This window comes from Mixophyes fleayi, chromosome 7, assembly GCF_038048845.1.
Source record: "Mixophyes fleayi isolate aMixFle1 chromosome 7, aMixFle1.hap1, whole genome shotgun sequence".
In the NCBI taxonomy this organism is placed as follows: Eukaryota; Metazoa; Chordata; class Amphibia; order Anura; family Limnodynastidae; genus Mixophyes; species Mixophyes fleayi.
In genome coordinates, this window is record NC_134408.1 from 26,586,216 (window position 1) to 26,607,690 (window position 21,475).

General features: G+C 41.1%; 2 protein-coding genes across 3 annotated transcripts in view; one reads left to right on the top strand and one right to left on the bottom strand.

Moving 5' to 3' along the window:
* The window catches only part of IFT140 (intraflagellar transport 140), a 77,197-nt gene that overhangs the window by 24,905 nt on the left and 30,817 nt on the right, over positions 1-21,475 (bottom strand). For both annotated transcript variants that reach the window (XM_075179499.1, XM_075179500.1), the window contains exons 16-18: positions 20,585-20,747; positions 19,651-19,782; positions 17,207-17,412 (exon numbers count right to left, since the gene is read on the bottom strand). In XM_075179499.1, the coding sequence (XP_075035600.1) occupies positions 17,207-17,412; positions 19,651-19,782; positions 20,585-20,747 (501 nt within the window). The remainder of the gene's footprint in view (positions 1-17,206; positions 17,413-19,650; positions 19,783-20,584; positions 20,748-21,475) is intronic.
* Positions 1,611-14,974, top strand: TMEM204 (transmembrane protein 204). Its single transcript, XM_075179498.1, has 3 exons — positions 1,611-2,573; positions 9,009-9,164; positions 13,925-14,974. Exons 1-3 carry the CDS (start codon positions 2,312-2,314, stop codon positions 14,167-14,169), a joined length of 663 nt encoding a protein of 220 aa, XP_075035599.1. The 5' UTR covers positions 1,611-2,311; the 3' UTR covers positions 14,170-14,974.

Consider the following 21,475-nt stretch of genomic DNA (forward strand, 5'->3'; position numbering starts at 1 on the left):
TCTGATCATTGGATGAAAAACCTGTAGTGTGTACCCAGCCTTATTCCCTCTTCTCATAGAGTGCAGGGAACCATCATATAAGCGCTGTCAGGAACACAGACAGTAATGCTGCGGGCTTCCTATATCTTACACTACAGTCACAATGGTGCACCTGTCTGACACCTCAATCACTAAAACAAGCGCACTAGAAATGTAAGTGAGTTCCAAGATGTAGAGACTGAGCAAACTGGAGGCTTTCTGTGATGGAAGAGGGTCATAAAGATGTTGCATATTACAAAAGGTGCTTATTTACTACTGAGCACCCCCCCCCCCTCCTCAAAAACTATTCCTCCCCCCCCCCCAAAAAAACCACACAAGATACGACAAACTAGATGGATCTGTGGGCTCTTTTCTGCCGCCAAATTCTGTGTTACCACCTCGCAGGCAGGGCAGAGTAACTTTCATTGTGATGTTGTTCTTTTTAGGAGGCAGTGCTGTGATTTTAGTGTTTTACATTTGAAATATTGTAGACATTGAAGTCATATACTATGAAGCACAGTCAAAAATCATAGCAAAAGATGTATCTCTGAGGTGTAAAAATACTTATTCACGCACATCGGTGCTAAATGTGTTGCTATTCCCGCCCCCGATTGCATGGTGGCGGAGATAGCTATAGAAGTTACACCGCTCTGGTAACACTGGATTAGTACAGGTAAAAGGCAGTCATGAACATGCAGACAAGTCAGATAGCGCAGGGTTCCTTATATCTCTGTGGTCCATCAATCTTGTATAATAAATGCTGTATTTATATTGGTATTTTACATTAGACAAAATGGAAGACAACAAATGAAATTTAGGGAGGGCAGTAAATGATGCAGTTTATGTCTTCCCAGTGGTATGGACACCTTGCAATCACACTATTCAAGGGGTGACACATTGCATTCCTTCACTGATAGTATATCTGATAAGAATTATTAATAAATTACACTAATATATATATATATATATATATATATATATATATATATATATATATATATGTGTGTGTGTGTTTTCAAAGGTGCACATTAGCATTACACCATAGCAACCAATCAGACGCTTGCTTTCATTGTATAACTTGCTGTAAAAACATAAAAGCTAATTGCTGGTTGGTTGTTACAGGCTTACAGCAATTTTACTAGAGAGAGATTATTCTTATTATCGTAGATTTGTAAAGCGCCTCAGTGCTCCGCAGCGCCATGCAGTAGGAAAACAGTACATACATTAAACAGGGACATACAAGGGAGACAAAAAAAAAAGATTCTTGACATCTATTAAGTATTTATTAATTAGGGAGATGGGGAACTAGCCCCTCTGCGACCCAACTCCTTTCAGTGAATGTAACATTTACCAGTAATACTTTCCTCATGATTTCTAGGGGAGGACCCCCCTCCAGCTGTGCTTCTTATTTGGAAATGAATGAATAATGGATGGAGGTTTGGGGGGAGGAGGGAAACGGGGCTATCTGCCTTCCAGGAAATGCATCCTGCTTTGAGCGGCTTTACAGAATTTCTATCTACACCCGAAGCTTGACCAAATCTCTCCAATGAGGAGGGGGTGAGCTGGGAGAAAAGAGGAAAAGGGGGGTGGGAAACACAGCGACAAAAAAAAAAAAAAAAAAAGAACCGTTTCCTCTGCTCCGAGAGAGACAGTTAGGAAACAAATTAACAGAATCCCATGCCAAAAATATATATATCCGTAAAACAAAAACTTCCTATCAGCTGCTGCCTCCCAGCCCCTCTCTCTGTGACTCGCATCCCTTGCACACACACGCTACTGAGCTCTCTGCTTTCATCCTCTAACAGCTGCAAGGAGAATCAGGGATTCTGCTCCTCACTCACTTTCTCCCTTCTATATTACACTTTACATATGGAAACTGTTGCACCTCTTCAGTGACTTTAACAGGCGCCCACGTTGGTTGTGAGTGGACAGAAAGGGGCCACATCTGGAACCCATCTGTCTTCTTGGGGCGTGGGAAGAAGAGAGTCTGGTTTCCAGTGTACGTGGGGGCTCTTAGTTCGGTGGGGTCCAGACAGGAATGCTGTTGCATCTCCGAGTGCAGGAGGTGGGGGTTGCCTTGCAGGAGTGTGGATAGAGTGGAGACAGAAACTTGGTGGATTCCCTACTTCACGTCGCCCTTTCATGGGACTTCCAAGCCAGCCTGTCTGGCTGTGCCATTTCTGGGGGGCTCTCACCTCTCAAAATGAGCGGGGATGTCCTCTAGCAGCTCCTGGGCCTGTACGGTGCAGCAGGGCTCGTCCTGTTTAAGTGGAGGCTTGGTGGGCAACAGGCGATGGGCATGCAAAGACTAGTGGCCGTGGCTGTGGCAGTGGCATTGGTGTCCCTTATTCTCAACAATGTGGCTGCCTTCACTCCAAACTGGGTGTACCAAACAATGGAGGAAGGGCGCAAGCGCAGCGTTGGTCTCTGGAAGATGTGTCTGGCTGGAAGAGGGCTAAGCACCCGGCCGGGACAGGGAGATGAGAGGGTGTGCCAATCTATTGGCTGGGGGTCCGAGCCATCTGGCTTACAAGAATCCAGGAACACAGTCAAGTGTAAGTACCTAATATTCCACCTGTATCTCTTACTAATGTCCTATCCTTATCTTCTAACTTGGATGACAACTGGGTTAATTATTCAAATAGGTCTCATGTTATGTGAGTATAACAGTAAGATTTATTTGTTTTGCCCATAGGTAAGTGATATATCTTATTTCGAACTTAATGTCACTATTACCCTGTGTCAAAAATGATGCATCACCTTTCATCAATCATCCTTCTGTCCCCCTCATTAGTAGAACACATGCTGGAATTCTTGTATGTTGGACCAGTGCTCTTAGGACACACAATAATATGGTCCATCATCTACTTCCTGATTTAGTCATTAATAAATATCCATTTCTTACTAATACACACTGCAGCAATCTAATCATCATGCAACTTAGATGCTCTTCGTACATACCTGCAGTATAGTAAATATCTTATTAAGAAAAGGGGAATGTTTAGGACAATGAAAAGCTGGGGAAGTTAGTTGTGGACAGAGCTACATTTGAACCAATGCAGCTCAGCTACAGCAATAGAGTAAAAAAAAAAAAAAAGTGTTAAACTCACAGTCCCAATAATTATATATACTACAAACACCAGACACAATAAACATAGGAGCTGATTAGAATTCCTCTTTCTAATAATCACCAATGGACAAGGTTAAAGGACCTTATAAGCTCCCTGTGTCAGGTCAGTTGATAGAAGTATATACCTGCGTGTTCAGACAGTCTACTGGTGAATTACATAGTAATAGCAGACCAAAGTACAATTCATTGAGAACACAATCAGCACAGCCGAGGTCTGCCCTTTAATCACATTGGGAACAATTGTGATTTGATCATATATTTACAACTGGATACAAATTTAATTTATTGTTTTACTAAAGAGGACCTGTTAGGTCCAAGATTTTGAATGGGGAAAAAAATAAATTAATTAAACTTACATTTTAATGTGGGAGGGGGGACAAAAAAATGAAAGGTGTTACATACTCTATGTAATATTTTTAGAATGCTGGGTAAATCTACAAATTAATTGTTTATGAAAGCCTATTACTCTTTAATTAATTGTTAGAATATAGTAGTTTTGCAGACCAGTTGTTCCAATTTAAGTGGCGTAAGGGCCCATATTTGTGTCCTGAACTATAGTGTATCTTGCTCTACATTCTTCATTAACAACCATTTACATTTCAGAGTTTACAAATGTCTAAAACTTTCTGAATGCAGAGTGGTTTTTTTCCGGCCAGCCCCTCTGTGCCTTCTGGCTAGAAACACTTAAATCAAATGGTATGCCCTGAAAATAAACAGTCTTACAACTTCTACTGGGACAAGTTACCTTACCAACATTGTGTTTCGGAAAATCCACTTCCTGTGTCCACGTAACAGGCTGGATGTGACACAAGGATTTAGGTGCTATAGAACAAATATCTTAAGAAAAAATATATAATGCAATAGACATGACACACAAAGTATATGTCACTGACAATTAAAATAGTTCATCAAGATTTTGTGTATTGTTTTTACCCATATCCGTTATAATATTGAACAGATAAAGAGTCGTGTGTCAGCAGATCAGAGAGCTTGGGAACCGCTGATGGTATGTGAGGTTGAGCTGTCATTGAGAGTGCCAGTAGATTATCTGCCTAAATCAACTAAAATCAGTTTCAAATCCAATCACAGGAGGAAGATTAGATTGCCAGTGGTTTAGTCAAAGCTATAATGTAATGCATCCGCACCAGAATAGCGCTTTCTTGTGTCCTGCAGCACACGTATGCTAGGGATCAAATACAGAATATGGCGTTCTCCACCTCCTAGTGCTCAGGAGGTATGGGGCCTGATGTTTGTATTATGCTGGTTCGGGGCTTTAACCCCTTCCAGTAACATAAGCAGAGTAGAGAGGGAGCTGCAATGTGATGGCGTTCCCGCCAGCATGGGAATGGTTAAGCAGAAAATGCAAGCTCGCATTAGGTCACTAGTAATAAAACATTCATCATCCACTTTCCTTCCCCCTCTGCTGCTCCCCCAAAGGTCAAATACCACATGTAGAAAGCAGCCTGTTAAACAGTGTACAGCTTTGTAAAGTGCATGTTACAGGATAGGGGCTCTTCCCAGGCCAGGTACCTGCAGCCAACTCGGTGTGTGTGAATGATCATTTTACCATGTTCCATTGTATCCTGCAACTGGTGTGTTGTCTGATCCCACTAATATCACCGCAACGTTCCATTGTATCCTGCAACTGGTGTGTTGTCTGATCCCACTAATATCACCGCAACGTTCCATTGTATCCTGCAACTGGTGTGTTGTCTGATCCCACTAATATCACCGCAACGTTCCATTGTATCCTGCAACTGGTGTGTTGTCTGATCCCACTAATATCACCGCAACGTTCCATTGTATCCTGCAACTGGTGTGTTGTCTGATCCCACTAATATCACTGCAACGTTCCATTGTATCCTGCAACTGGTGTGTTGTCTGATCCCACTAATATCACTGCAACGGTCCATTGCATCCTGCAACTGGTGTGTTGTCTGATCCCACTAATCTCACCGCAACGCTCCATTGTATCCTGCAACTGGTGTGTTGTCTGATCCCACTAATATCACCGCAACGTTCCATTGTATCCTGCAACTGGTGTGTTGTCTGATCCCACTAATATCACCGCAACGTTCCATTGTATCCTGCAACTGGTGTGTTGTCTGATCCCACTAATATCACCGCAACGCTCCATTGTATCCTGTAACTGGTGTGTTGTCTGATCCCACTAATATCACCGCAACGCTCCATTGTATCCTGCAACTGGTGTGTTGTGTGATCCCACTAATATCACTGCAACGTTCCATTGTATCCTGCAACTGGTGTGTTGTCTGATCCCACTAATATCACCGCAACGTTCCATTGTATCCTGCAACTGGTGTGTTGTCTGATCCCACTAATATCACCGCAACGCTCCATTGTATCCTGCAACTGGTGTGTTGTGTGATCCCACTAATATCACTGCAACGTTCCATTGTATCCTGCAACTGGTGTGTTGTCTGATCCCACTAATATCACTGCAACGGTCCATTGCATCCTGCAACTGGTGTGTTGTCTGATCCCACTAATATCACCGCAACGTTCCATTGTATCCTGCAACTGGTGTGTTGTCTGATCCCACTAATATCACCGCAACGCTCCATTGTATCCTGCAACTGGTGTGTTGTCTGATCCCACTAATATTACCACAACGCTCCATTGTATCTTGTAACTGGTGTGTTGTCTGATCCCACTAATATCACCGCAACGCTCCATTGTATCCTGTAACTGGTGTGTTGTCTGATCCCACTAATATCCTCGCAACGCTCCATTGTATCTTGTAACTGGTGTGTTGTCTGATCCCACTAATATCACCGCAACGCTCCATTGTATCTTGTAACTGGTGTGATAGTTGGTGTGTTGCCTGATCCCACTAATACCAACGCAACGATCCATTGTATCAGTGTCGCCTTCTGATATTACATCGGGTAAATCTTTTGCCATAATGTGACCTTATTTTATCCAGAAAACCAGAACATTGTATCTTCCAGGGACCCCATGTGTGATATACCTGGGTCCTGAGAAGGACACACATTACTTTTGTGCAAAAGCATGAGATAAATAATGCAAATCTCCATAATGCAGTCCCCATTGAATAGCACTATCCCACACATGATCACACATCTGATCACTGGAGTGGCAGGTTCAAAAACATCAGGCAACAAGTGGCTGCTCATGCATGTAAAATGATGACGAAGATGTTAATTTGCACGTAAGATGGAATCACCATCCATGACTCCAGAATGACTATATATAGGGAATTGGGTGATTACAGGAGAACCCTGAGGGAAACGATTGCCCAACCCCTCTATAACCTCTCCCCAAAACATGTGTTCAATCCTCTATCACTGCTCCAATTCCTGTGACCTCTCTATATTTCTGACACTGTCCCCTCTTGTAAACTCATTATGACCTCATCCACTCCTATGTCCTGCCCTACAACCTGTATATTTTAAACATGCACATTTTACTGTAAAATACAAACAGTTCTCATCATGAGTCAAGGTTATATTCAGATCTAATTATCCACTCGGCCAAGCACTGACCAACAAGATTACTATCCAACTTGGCTAAGGGGGCAAAACTAGACGGTAACCAGCCACTGGCGCTTGGACCCAACAGGGCCAAGTAATTTCTGGACTAAATGCATACCCTTTAGTATGGTCTAAAGATGAACACATACACAAACTTCCCACCATATTTATGGATACGATCCAGTTGGATTATTATTAGGGATTGTGCTTGCTTTGGCCACACACAGTGCAATACTGGGTCAACTGTCTAACATCACCAGTAATATTGCAGCATGTACACCAGCTCCTCAAGAAATAAGCATTGGAAGAATGCTCTTACTCTGCACCCCCTCATGGCCACAAGGGATATAGCAGCAGTATCAGGGTAGAGGAAGGGGGAGATAGACAAATTGAATCTGACCCCAAAAGTCCAGGGAAGGCAGCTTCTCTCCATCAGCATGTGTGACAGGGAGGGCTGAGTGAAAAGTGATGAGGCCGCTTAATGAAAGGAACTTGCCAAACTTACCTCACCTGTCCTGTCCCTACGGAACAAATGTTTTCTTAAATGCTACCAGTTCTGTCTCATATAAAGTCATTTATGGTATAGAGACAGACCAAAGACAATTAGCAATGCACAAAAAAATGTTATTTCATTTTCAGTACATACAAATACTAGAGTAAGAAACTTCTTAGTGATGAAACCACATTGTGGTCCCAAATTGAATAAACCAGATACCACAAGATGTTCGAGTTTATTCAGTAATACAATGTAGGATGTTCATAAATACATGATCCAAGATTCATCATGAGCTATTCACAAGGTCTATACAGTATAGTGACCCCCATCAGATAACCAAGGCATTAGAGTTGCAGTTACCGTTACCATAGCAGACTTTCATCACAGTATAGAGGAAACATTAAAATCCACCATCATCAGAATAGAACATTTACATTTTCCACATTTATCAGTATTCAGTTAGTTGTTTAGTGCCCCAACTCGCCTTCATTCTACATTTTAGAACTGCCCCATTTCTCCTACTCTCCCCCAGTACTCAAAGTACTAACCCACTAAGCACTTCACCCCTGTGGGTGCTACATGACCACATACCCCTAAAAGTCTGCTACAATTAGCTCCTCCCCTTCTCACGGCTGCCAATGGGATCAGTGCATGGGGATAAAAGCTTCAGTCACATCTGCATAGAGAGACCTCTTTGTCCAATCACATGGTAGCTATTAAGCAATGCAACATTAATGGGCCCCACATACACTCACTTTCAATACCCTTAATGGAACTTTTGAGCTTAAATTTAATTAGAACAAGCAGCAAGACACTCACCCCAAGGGGCCTAATTCTGAAGACGGATGTCTATTCATATTTACCAAGTCTAAAAAAACACGTTGCTGTTATTTTCTTTACAATAGCAAAATGTAGCGTAGCATGCAAACATCAAACAGGTTATAACATCGGTTATCATTTCATCAGCAAAACGCATCAAAAGTAAATTTTTCAGCTATATTTTCAAGATATTCTATCTATTTAAAAAGCATCAGTGTAAACACCACTAAGCCCCACACATTACAGCATGTACACGCTGGTTACTGAAATATCCTGACACATACTACTAAACCACACATTGTCCTGTGACCCACTCTCTGCATCACTATGGCCACACACAGTAATATTAGGCAGACCCACATTACACTACATTGGCCCTCCTATGTATTACAGCCCTAAACATTGCTTTTCGGGCAAAAATCTACATATAACATGAATCTCTCTACCAGCTCAAACACTGCCTAGCAGCCCTTCTGCATTCAGGGAGAACCATTACACTGTGTCATTATCCATACTGTAAGCCTGCTCCTCACCAGCTGCCATGTGCGATTCACAGCACTCGCTCCCTCTGTGCACATCTAATGCCCCCCTCAACCGGCAAACTGCTGTGCCATGGGCAACAACCGGATCACTTTTGCTAGTCTTAAAGTGGCTACCAATTTGTGGACTACTGCTTCTCATTAAAAAAACATGGCCCCCTCCAGTGAACTCCCGTTGTTACTTTTAGTCCATCAATAGCTCACAACAGACCTTTATAGAAGGACGTTAAAAAAGGCCTACTAGTAGAGCGATAGATGACACACAATGCACTTATTATCCCTGTTTTTTTTTAGAAGGATATATGTTATATTTTACCAAACTTTACTGTCCTTTAACTATAATCATGGGTCACTACAACTGGGTATACATTTTGGCTCTTAATACTGTTATTTTTTTGATTAAACAAAAAACATTTCAGGTAGAGAAGGGCAAAAAAGTAAGTATAAAAGTAAAATAGTGACACTGTGCCTTCTGCTCTGTCTCTCCCCAGTGCAGTTTGATATGATGAGGGCATGCAATCTGATTGCCACAGTTGCCCTGACCGCTGGACAGCTGATTTTCCTCATGGGGCTGATGGAGCTACCGATTATTTCCCAGGATTCTCAGTGGTGGGAAGAAGCCATAGCTGCTGTATTTCAACTTGCAAGTAAGTGAGACACCTGCCGCTCTCACACTCTCCTACAACTAATGTGTTAATCCTGAAATAACTGGTTATGTAAGAGAAGCTGGACCTAATGACAGTGGCCCTTTGGGAGATATTACAGAGTATGTATTAGATTTTGCAATATAGAACCTCCTGCAATTACCAGTTTCAGCTAGAGCAAGGTCTAGATAAGGCCACCAGCATAGGTCACGATATTGATAAAAGCAAATATGTTTTATAAAAGCTGCAACACAGCCCAATGAGTGCAAATAAACCGAAAAAATAGGTTTATAAAACATATGCTCCTTTTGCTGCTATTTGCACTTATTGGGGCTGTGTTGCAGCTTTTATAAAACTTATCTGCTTTGCAGGAACTGTCTGTGCTGAACGGTTGTGTTCAGTAGAGGAAATTAGTTGGGGGAGAATATCCTTTAGTATGGCTGTTACTGCAGATGACTACACCAGGAATTACATGAGGCAGGTCTGTATTTAGAGACAATGGGCCTCTATCATTAAGAAGAGCAAGGCAAAAAAAAAAGGAGTACATTTTATTCTGGACAAACCATGTTACAATACAAGGGGTGTAAATTAGTTTATTATTTTGCACATAAGTTAAATATTGGCTATTTTTGTCATATAACACACAAATACTTGATAGCTTTATTTTTACACTGAAATTTGAAGTTGATCTAGGACATGTCATACCACAATTCTACATCTGTCCCCACATTTTACATTTACCTCCCCCTCAAATGCAACATGGTTTTGCCCAGGTGCAAATAAACTTCTTTTTTTTTTTTTCTTTACTCTCCTTGATGACTCAGGCCCAATGTGAGTGACAACACTCTATATTAGTGCATCCCATAGGTTAACCGGTGGAAGAGGGGTCATCAGCACTGACAAGGCCGACAGAGTTTAAAACTACAAAATAACCCCGACAACAATAATACCAACAAGATGACAATATGGACTTACCATATAGCAGGCACTCCTTATCTCTGGCAGGTTTAATGATGTACAGATGGAAAATGCGATTGCCATAAATATCTACATAACAAAATCACGTAATTTCTAATAGACACAGTGCAAATGGCACTTTTAAAGCGGCAATGGGCGGATTACATTATACAGGCAGTGGGGTTGCCAATTGCCGCTTTAAAGTGCCATTTGCACCGTGTCTAATAGAAATTACATGATTTCTTTATGTAGCTATATATGACAGTCGCATTTTCCATCTGTACATCATTAAACCTGCCGGAGATAAGGAGTGCCTACTATATAGTAAGTCCATATTGTCATCTTGTCGCTATTATTGTTTTCGGGGTTATTTTGTAGTTCTAAACTCAGTCGGCCTTGTCAGTGCCGCTAATTCACGCCACACCCATGCTTAACACCCTTTATTAATCACAGTCTCCCCTCACTTGTAAATACCAAGTAGCAACGGATATAAGAATAAGAGTAAAATAAGCATAACAGTATGGCTATGCATGCCCTGATCACTGCAATAGTAACGTAATAAACAGGATGCTAATAACTGCTTACAAAAATAACTAGAGGTAAAGATGTGAATGATACCTGGTAACATTTCAAATGAGCGTGACCTCCAAGCTATATATACACAGTGGATTAAGTCTATGAATGGGATACTGATCACTTAATGTAACAATCATTCAGCAATTTATTACCTAACCTCCAGATCTACATGTTTGTAATGGACAATACATCACATAAGTGATAGGTTGTAAAGCCTGTACACTTTCTGAGCACTTTCTGAACTGACATAAACCATAGTTTGTCCAATCAGAGCAGAATGCAAATGGAAAGAAGTAATTTATAAGACAGAAAGCTGTCATTGTAATTTCAAATATCTGGATCTATCACACTTTGTACATTTTTGCATAAACTGTGTATAGGACAGAATTATAGGTGAGGACTGTTTGTGAGAATGATCAGAGTTGTTACAGACAGAGATAGTCAGGTATAACTTTACTTTATGATGTACTTATCCACTTTCTTCTTAAGACTAAACAAACACTGACCGGCAGTCCTACGCTAGCCATTCGCCCCAATAAAACCCCTTACTAAAACCTCAAAAGTGTAAAAAACCAACGACCTTAGCCTAACTCAAAGTTAAACCCTGAACCTAAGCATAAAAAAAATTTAAATGTGATTTTCTTTGAGAATGACAAACAGCACAGACTACATTGGTCCTGAGCAAGCACTTAGACCTCTAATGAGATATTTGTCATGTAGTTGATGAAGTGTCATTAAATCCATGAACACCTGCAGTACAAGCATAGGCCCAGCAGATTCTGCAATTATGTAAGTGGTTTCCATTATCTCACTATGGCATGCTCCGGGACTACCCCTTTAAGTTACTTCCTCAACAATTTTTCAATCCGAGGCCCCCCCGCGCCCCCCCTCTACGGGTTTCATGTCCAAGCTTTCAAGGCCCAGTTTGCATAACAGGTAGTAACAGGCATTTCCTCCTCCTGTACGGGGACATCCTGGCGCCCTCCAGTCTCTGTCCCTCAGCCCAGTATTCAGAGCAGCCTGCAGGAAGCTAGGGGCAGGCTAAATATAGCCGCGGGGAGTGTGCATGCCGCTGTGTGCCATGAGAGACACAATAACAACACAGAGAGTTTCCTTCCCAATCCAAACATGCGACAGTGGCCAAGCTGAGAGTATGGAGCTACTGATCTCTACTACTACTACTACTACTACGGTGGCACCTATATAACATAGGCAGTCATTACAAACCAATACAGTTCCCACTTCTAAGAGCGCCTTTATGCAGTGTGCTGCTGTGGCTCTTTCTCGTCCAGGGCTCCTCACCATTTATGTAGTTATGGCTATTAGACTCTAGGTGGCGCTGCTATATTGCTGGAGTCCTGTTACAGAATATAAGCCTGATAACAGAACCAGTGTTAAAGGCTCATTATATGTTTAATAATATGAATCCCCAATATCCTTACCTGAATTTTTGGGATCCCTCCCATGGGAACGTGGGTCTCCATAAACACACAGTACATTAAGTATTGGTGCTTGCGCTTTGAAGCACAAGGATGTTGACAAGCTGAATTGGTTTAATGATATAGCGGGAATGGGAGTCACAACATTATACTCTACTGTGGCCGATCTACAAATTGGGTCATCCTTTGTGTAATCAGAGGAGCCCAACAATGAAGAAGGCGACACCATTTATCCTGCCCCCTTGATCAAACAAGTAGAGACTAATACAAGGAACATCTTCCACGCCCCATCCACAAACAATGAAACACAAAAATATAGGCATTATAACGGGAAGATGGACCATTCAGTTCTCTTCTCCTGTAATGGCAGCCATGACCATATCTCCTATAACAATGTGACCTGTAAAATCATATGATGTCCTGAAATGTATTTTGCTATTACAAAGGATAAGTCAGGGCTTCTTAACTCAAGTACCCCCAACAGAATATGTTTTGAGGCTTTCCCTCTGTGTGATAACCCCAACCCCCCCCCCCCCCCCCCCAGGAAGTAAATACATTCAATTATTTGAGAAACCAGATTATAGGACTTGGAAAGAGAGACAGCACCAAAGCTTTGAAACCTATGAATATGCAACCAGAACGCAATCTATTGTACACATTCTCAACATGTCTTCTAAACCCTTATTTTTGCTCACTAAGCAAGGCCACAAATTTAAAGTATTCCACTATTAAAAACCTGGAGAGAGAGCCACAACAGAACATTAGATTATTAGTATTATTTTAAAGGTTGGTGTTAGGCACCACAAGTAACTAGTCCCAATCAATAATACATTAAGTTCCCCATCGAGACGTAGGAGGCACCATTTGGAACAAATTTTTATGATAATGCAGCCTATCAGTACACTAGTAAGCTGTGACATCAGAAGTAATAGCATGACTGAACCCATATTTATGTGAATGCAGCCTATCAGTACACTAGAAAGCTGTGACATCAGAAGTAATAGCATGACTGAACCCATATTCATGTGAATGCAGCCTATCAGTACACTAGAAAGCTGTGACATCAGAAGTAATAGCATGACTGAACCCATGTTCATGTGAATGCAGCCTATCAGTACACTAGAAAGCTGTGACATCAGAAGTAATAGCATGACTGAACCCATATTCATGTGAATGCAGCCTATCAGTACACTAGGAAGCTGTGACATCAGAAGTAATAGCATGACTGAACCTATGTTCATGTGAATGCAGCCTATCAGTACACTAGGAAGCTGTGACATCAGAAGTAATAGCATGACTGAACCCATGTTCATGTGAATGCAGCCTATCAGTACACTAGGAAGCTGTGACATCAGAAGTAATAGCATGACTGAACCCATGTTCATGTGAATGCAGCCTATCAGTACACTAGGAAGCTGTGACATCAGAAGTAATAGCATGACTGAACCCATGTTCATGTGAATGCAGCCTATCAGTAACCTCGGAACCTGTGACATCAGTAAGGTACAATGTGGAAAGACCTGCTGCATACTGACAAATATTGGTGTAACCCACAAATTTCCTCTGTGCGTAGGCAGCAGGTGCACTGTAACACAATGGCTTAATGTCGCCAAGTGTATTCAAAACAGAATATTAGAAGGTGTGCCACAACATTATACAAATTCTCAAATAGCATCACACATTATGAGGGGTACATGTAAAACAAATCAGTGTTATGGCCATGCCCAAGACACATTACTTCATTATGGACCCGATATACAAACCATTATAACTTCTCCCATTCTCTTGCAGGTTTTGTTCTGGTCATAGGACTGGTGACCTTTTACCGAATTGGACCCCACACCAATTTATCCTGGTCCTGTTACCTAGATATCGGTGCATGCCTACTGGCAACTTTGGCAGCTGCTATCCTTATCTGGAACATCCTCCACAGGCGGGAGGACTGCATGGCCCCCCGGGTCATAGTCATCAGCCGCACGCTAACCGCTCGCTTCCGCAGAGGCCTAGACAATGATTATGTCGAGTCTCCCTGCTGATGATGGCACGGAGCAGACAGCATCACAAGGCACGACGTGGTATTGTGATCAGTAGAACTTTCTCAAACATCAATGGTCAACCAGAGTAAAGCGGTATAAAGCCATATGCATAAAATATATAAATCAGACCATATAACTACGAGAGGACAGCCTGGCTAAGTGTGCAATTCTTCCTAGACTCCCGGTGGAGCCCTCACAACGTGTAAGGATGCTTTAGCAACCTGTATATCATCACCAGGAGAAGTTATCACTATCGTACTAATATATAAACGGATCTTCAGCACTTGGCTCTTTTTGGATACAAATAACAGCAATTGCTCTGCTCATGTTTGTTACCTGGAGATGCTCACACTCTTTAGGTCATTCTCATGGTGGATTTTCTAACTACATCAATGAAGAACATAAAATTCACCAAGGAGCACCTTAAAGGCCATACAACTTCACAGTCGTTCCATATCTTTGTGATGAAAAACACATTAGAGCAATTTAGCACTTTTTCCCCTCAAAAAGTTATTATCATGGATGAACAGCGACAACCAACAATGTCTAAGTTACTCGCTAATCTAGATCTATGAAATGAGCTATACAAGGTCATTAACCCCGACGTCCAGAAGAGACTTATCCAACATACTGGACCGAGGACCAATTGTTTATTACGCTGAAGGGTCCAAACTTAAAGTGACCAATATATATTTATAATCTGTTAATGTATGAAAATAACCGATAACAACATATTTTAATTTTTTTTTTTTATTTATCACCTGTTTTTGTAAAGTTAAAATTAATAAATAAGTAAAAGACCCAATTATAAGCTTCGATTACTTTTTATTTTGTTTTGTGATATGTAGTTTTATGTTACTCCTGCACAGACCCGGTAAGCCAATCTTAAAATATTCAAATTCCTTATAGGAAAAAAAAAATACTGACCTAGGCTATTAATGGGAAGCAGAGATGGAGCACGATTGCTTGAAATTAGCAGAAAAATTGAGCACTTGTCACGCGGTGCCTCAATGACGCAATTCAGCACAGTGCGCCATGCTTCAGTAATACCGGGTTAGTGCAGCGTGATTGGACGTTAGTTAGTTAGTGCGCTGTTTGTCCTTAAATGTAGTCTTATCAAGTTTACTAAGTAAACTTTAGTGTCCTCAAAGCACAATCTTCTCGAGGGCCTTAAAACAACCCGTCAGTTCTTCCTGAGTGGTGTGAAAACATCTCTACAGAAGAAGCAACCTGCATGATAGTATAGTTCCGTACTAGAAGTACAACTATAGTGCATTTCCTTTGTCAGCTTGAAAGAGCCATCAGTCTCCTACACAAACAACGTCCCAACAGGAGAAGTTTAAGGTCATTTCCCTTTAAAACCACTAATGCTGAAATCATCATTCAAGAGACATCCGTATAAATATGATCTGTGCACTTTGTCTGCACTTAAATCCAAAACTGCTCAGTAATCAGACAGGCGGAGAACTTTCATAGAGGAATATTAAAGGTTATACACAAGGATTTTAAGAGCAGCACGGTGCGTAGTGGTTAGCACTTCTGCCTCACAGCACTGGGGTCATGAGTTCGATTCCTGACCATGTCCTTATCTGTGTGGAGTTTGTATGTTCTCTTTATCTGTGTGGAGTTTGTATGTTCTCTTTATCTGTGTGGAGTTTGTATGTTCTCCCTGTGTTTGCGTGGGTTTCCTCCGGGTGCTTCGGTTTCCTCTCACACTCCAAAAACATACTGGTAGGTTAATTGGCTGCTAACAAATTGACCCTAGTGTGTGTCTGTTTGTCTCTGTGTGTATGTGTGTTAGGGAATTTAGACTGTAAGCCCCAATGGGGCAGGGACTGATGTGAGTGAGGTCTCTGTACAGCGCTGCGGAATTGGTGGCGCTATATAAATATAGCGCTATATATATATAAATATATATGTGGCGCTATATAAATATAAATGGTGATGATAATATCACAAGCAATACTGTGTATTTCCTATAACAGATGTTAAGGAAAACTACTTTATAATTCTGTGCTTCCCGTCTAAACTGCCCATACAGAAAAAGATTTGTAGAGGAAATTTAGATGGCTCCAAATAACTGGAAGTGGGTCCAATACGACCATTGGCCCTGATCATCATCTAATCAATTAGATGCTGATGTAGACTTCTGAGAATTCCCAGTCGGCTGACAACTGCAGTCTGTTAGTGTGTGGTCGTCAGTGTACCAGTTGGAAAATGCTATTACCACTGAAAACTCGGTGTCCATACAGGAGTTTCAGAATGTGTGCAGTCCATGGGGTATATTTACTAAACTGCAATTTTGAAAAAGTGTTGCCTATAGCAACCAATCAGATTCTAGCTATCATTTATTTAGTATATTCTACAGAATGACAGCTAGAGTCTGATTGGTTGCTGTAGGCAACATCTCCACTTTTTCAAACCCGCAGTTTAGTAAATATACCCCCATGTCTTTAAAGTTCAGCTAACAAATACACATTATACCATACAACATAATAAAATACAAATCACTCCAAAAAAAAAAAGGAACCTTTAAGAGCCCACATGCTAATAGCCTTATGCTCAATGCAGGTCCTGGCAGTGTCCATTAACAGACTTACAGTAAGGGACACGTGGGCGGCAATATAATTATATATTATCATATACTTTTGTGTACAAGGTGTGCAAAGCTGTGCTCTGTTATGTGTATGTTTGTATTAACATCATGAACACAACAAATAAACCCTTTAAAAAAAAAAAAAAAAGGAAATCTGGGGGTGCTCTTAAAATTCATTATTATCCATGATTACTACAATAAATGTCTACGAACCTGCTGAAAATGTAAGGCCATAGCGGAGAAGTTAGTGGCACCTCTTTTATATACAAGCGATTTGCATGTTAGTGTTACTGACAATAATGATGTAACAGAAGCAGTTATACAAATACCTCCTATAAGCAGGGACCTCTCTAGCATTCTATCATGTATCTATGTCTGTATGTGACACCCCATGTAAAGCATAGGTAAATGAAGTCAGGACATAGAACAATGCCCTCCTACCTCTTGATGAGCTTGATTGCTTTAAAGGCTTCATCCATGTCTCCTACAGTGAGGTAGAAGCTGAAGTTAAGCAAAGCATCACGCGTCGCCTTTTCACAATCCTCCAGTCCAATGAAGTCTCGCAGGGGCTTCTTTGCCACCATATTGGGCACCCGCGGAGTGCCCACTTCAGCGGCTACAGGTTTGTCCTCCTCCTGCTCCCCTGGCTATGTGTAAAGTAATCGAAAAGAAGAAAAGCTTATTTAAAATGGTCACTTAAATATAGCAACCATTCTGCAAATCTAATCCCCTTAGTCACTGTATTATGTATGCATGTACAACTTTTAGGGGTACATTTACTAAACTGTGGGTTTGAAAAAGTGGAGATGTTGCCTATAGCAACCAATCAGATTCTAGTTATCATTTATTTAGTACATTCTACAAAATGACAGCTTGAATCTGATTGGTTACTATTGGCAACATCTCCACTTTTTCAAACCCGGAGTTTAGTAAATATACCCCTTAGTGTACTTAGGTTCACAGCTCCTGCATGATGTGTGTGACCGACAGACTAATCAAGCAGCTTCCTGAAACTAGCAGACACACAGGCCAGAGTACAGGTTGTGTTCCTCAACTCTGATCCTTCACAATCCCCAGGAGCTCACCATTTGGGTATGTTTTTATTCATGCCAAGGTGAAATAATTGACTTTACTGGGTGAAAAAATAATTGTACCTATACCCAAATCCCCAAAACATCACCTGTAGATGGGGGTACCCGAAGATTGGGTTTGCAAACTCTGCCCCAGATAGTTTGAACAAACACTCTTAACAATTAGTAACTGCACAGATGGCACTCAAACAGCCCCACTGTCCAATATCCTCAATTTCATGGATTACATTTGATAAATCATTGGTTGCTTCAACTAACAATAGAAAAGGAGAAAATAAAATTGAAACAATTATATCTTTACTGCTTAATGAAGATTAGACATCCTGGATATTGTGTAATAATTTAATATAATAATCTAGAATAGCATTACATGGTTTTGTAATTCACCATTTTATTTTTAGCTAAAGCCTTTGAAATTGTCCCTAAACTGTATATAATTGAGTTGGAGTGATCTGCTCAGCCTCACTCTCCACCTAGTGTCGCTCACTCACTGTTAGATGAAACTCGTGTGCATGCTCACTATACTCGCTGATGTTCAGGCCCAATTGCTGAGAGTGGGTGGAGAGAGGGCAGCGAAAATATTTAAGTGAATTACTGGTTACACTTGTTAGCAGTTAAAAGTATTTATCAGAGCTGTGGGTCTGGTTTATACTAGGAAGTCTAAATGTGGCAGCCTAAATGCACTGTGTATGTGAGTTAAGTGTCACTTGCACTCGCGGCCCCCTAAGCCTGGAGAGGTGAATCCGAGTGTGCAAGTAAAGGTTCAGTACAGTAAGATCTTGCACATGTAACGTTCCGCATCTCCAGGCACATCTGTTAGGAGGTGTATATGTATGACTCCCAGAGGCCTGGTGTATAGATACCTGCTGATGATGATGACGACAATGTTTAAAAAATAAATACATGAATAATGGGAAAAAAATGGCATAGCCCTGCAACAATGCTACTGCTTGAGCCATCTTGGCCTCACCCCCACGATTCAATTATGTAAAAGAGTCATATTGCTGCAGGGGACAAGCACAAAATGACACAAATTGCGTCAAGGAAGTCCCCATCCTGCCCACTTCACAAGGAAGTGGTCAACATGCGGGAGAATGGCCTGATCTCTGGAAGTTCGGAAGACCTACCCAGAATTAGGGAGTCTCTGGGACATTCCGTACAGTATAGGTAACCCCGCAGCATGGGGTCCCCGTCATATTATGAAACCAACACCAGCCCAGTCAGCACTAAGCGGAATTATCTAGGTAATTTGGCCACCTCTGAAGGCAAGCCAGCCCCTTACTGACACCCCCCACTATGTCTGCGTTCTGACCACAGAACTGCGGCCTGCTCTAAATCAGGCCCTCTCACAGCCTATACCGTAGAAGGAGCCCTAAACAAAGTTCTGTATATATGTTTTTATGAAAATCTCTGTATATAAACAAGCAAATGCTGTGTAGTGGTGACATCTGTATACTTACAACAGGCTGATACATACAGCCCCTCCTGAATAACAACTGAAGGCAAATGGCAAAAAAAAGATAAACAAAAATGAATAAAGCATGCAAAGTAAAGCAAAATAAACAGAAGATATAATATATCTCCTAAATGAAAACTTAGAGCAATGCACAAATACATTTACAGACACAAATGAAAACAACAGGCGTTACTTATGGCCCTGGCAAGCGGTGAATTTATAACATAACATGCTGATACCACACTGCATCAGAACATACGTGAGGAAATTCCTGTCACATGATAGTAGTTTCTGGCGTATACAGCCGCCTGCTTGGACCAAGATGGCTGCACTCTCACCTTCTTTGTGAAGTAATAGTGTGGGACCTCGATGCCGAGAAGAGATTGGAAAGCAGCAGGTTGTGGATAGCTTTCTTGTAGTAACAGACCATACTCTTGGGTGCTGAAAAATGACATGACCATCACATCCTCCTGTAAATATATGAAAACGTGCCTCAGTGCCCTGATCCAGACCAATCTGAGAGGAATCTACCCGTATTCACACAGGACAATAACATTATAAGAATCAGTGCCCTGATCCAGACCAATCTGAGAGGAATCTACCCGTATTCACACAGGACAATAACAATATAAGAATCAGTGCCCTGATCCAGACCAATCTGAGAGGAATCTACCCGTATTCATGCAGGACAATAATATAAGAATCAAGTTTGATACAAAGAAGATTCACACCAAAGCAATAGATTAAAATTAAATTTTAAAAAGTATGTTCCTCCTGTCACCCTTTATGTTTATAGATGTAGTTTACATGTTCATTAAACAACCGGGGTCAGTATACATTTTGAAATAAGGCTGCAGGTATATTACTTAGCCAGGAGAGGTAGTTACCATCAGTACAATCTTGTATATATTATTTATTTATTAACAGCTATATATATATATATATATATATATATATATATATATATATATATATATATATATATATAAGCCTACATATTACGCAACACTTTTCTGAGAATATTCAATCACACATCAGTACTTCCCTGAGCAGCTTATAATCTATATTCCCTACTATGCAGTCAGACATTTTGAGAGAAGCCAATTAACCTAATAGCATATTTTTGAAGTGTGGGAGGAAACACCACGCACTGGGAGAACATACAAATTCCACATAAATAGGGCCGGTTGTCGGTTGAATTTGAACCCCTGACCCCAGTTTCTAAGAAACATTTTTATATAGGCTACAACACAAGCTTCAAAACAACTATACCTTTCCATCAGGACCCTCCTCAGGCTGGTTGTGTTTAGGTGATGGGTGCGCTGAATTTGGGATGGCCAGCACCGCCTCACATGCTAGTAGCCGTGGTTCACTTTGGTCCCAGAAGTGACTAATTGGGATGCGATTGAGGAGCCTCGTGTTCTCTGGGAGGTTTCTGTTGGTAGCAAAATACTAGATAAACCTACTGTCATCTAATCATTGTGCATCATCAATAATTTCATATGTTTTAGGCGCGTATCATCATAACTTTTCCACTTCTCATAGATCTTCCGACATAACGTGTTATGTCAGGCGGCACACAGGCACAGCCGATGTACAGGACAGAGATAATATCTTAAATACTGTAGGAGTCATTCTTCTGGAAGACAAAGTATAAAGCGAAAGGTAGCTCCCAATACAATCTGTCTGATTGGTCCAGAAACATTGGCAACTTCAGTCATGTTTTCCACAGGTAGATACTAGCAAGTGAGCCAGTGAGGGATAGTGGTTACGGCATTATAATACCCATTGCAAAATGTCTGTGTCTATTCTTCTAAGTGAGATCTGGGGGAAAATGTGTCAAGCTGCGAGTTTGAAAAGTGGAGATGTTGCCTATAGCAACCAATAAAATTCTAGCTGTCATTATGTAGAATGTACTAAATAAACGAGAACTAGAATCTGATTGGTTGCTAGAGGCAACATCTCCACTTTTCAAACTCACTGGAAACTCGGCAGCTTCATACATTTATCCTACATACATTACCTTTAAAGGCAAGTTTTGCCTTTAAAGCCATTGCTGCTTTAAATGTCCCCTGAAAAGTCACCGATATTCGGCGACTTGCAAAATGCGCAGCTTCATACATTTATCCCTCGGTCTACAATATGTCATGTTCCCTTCACTTG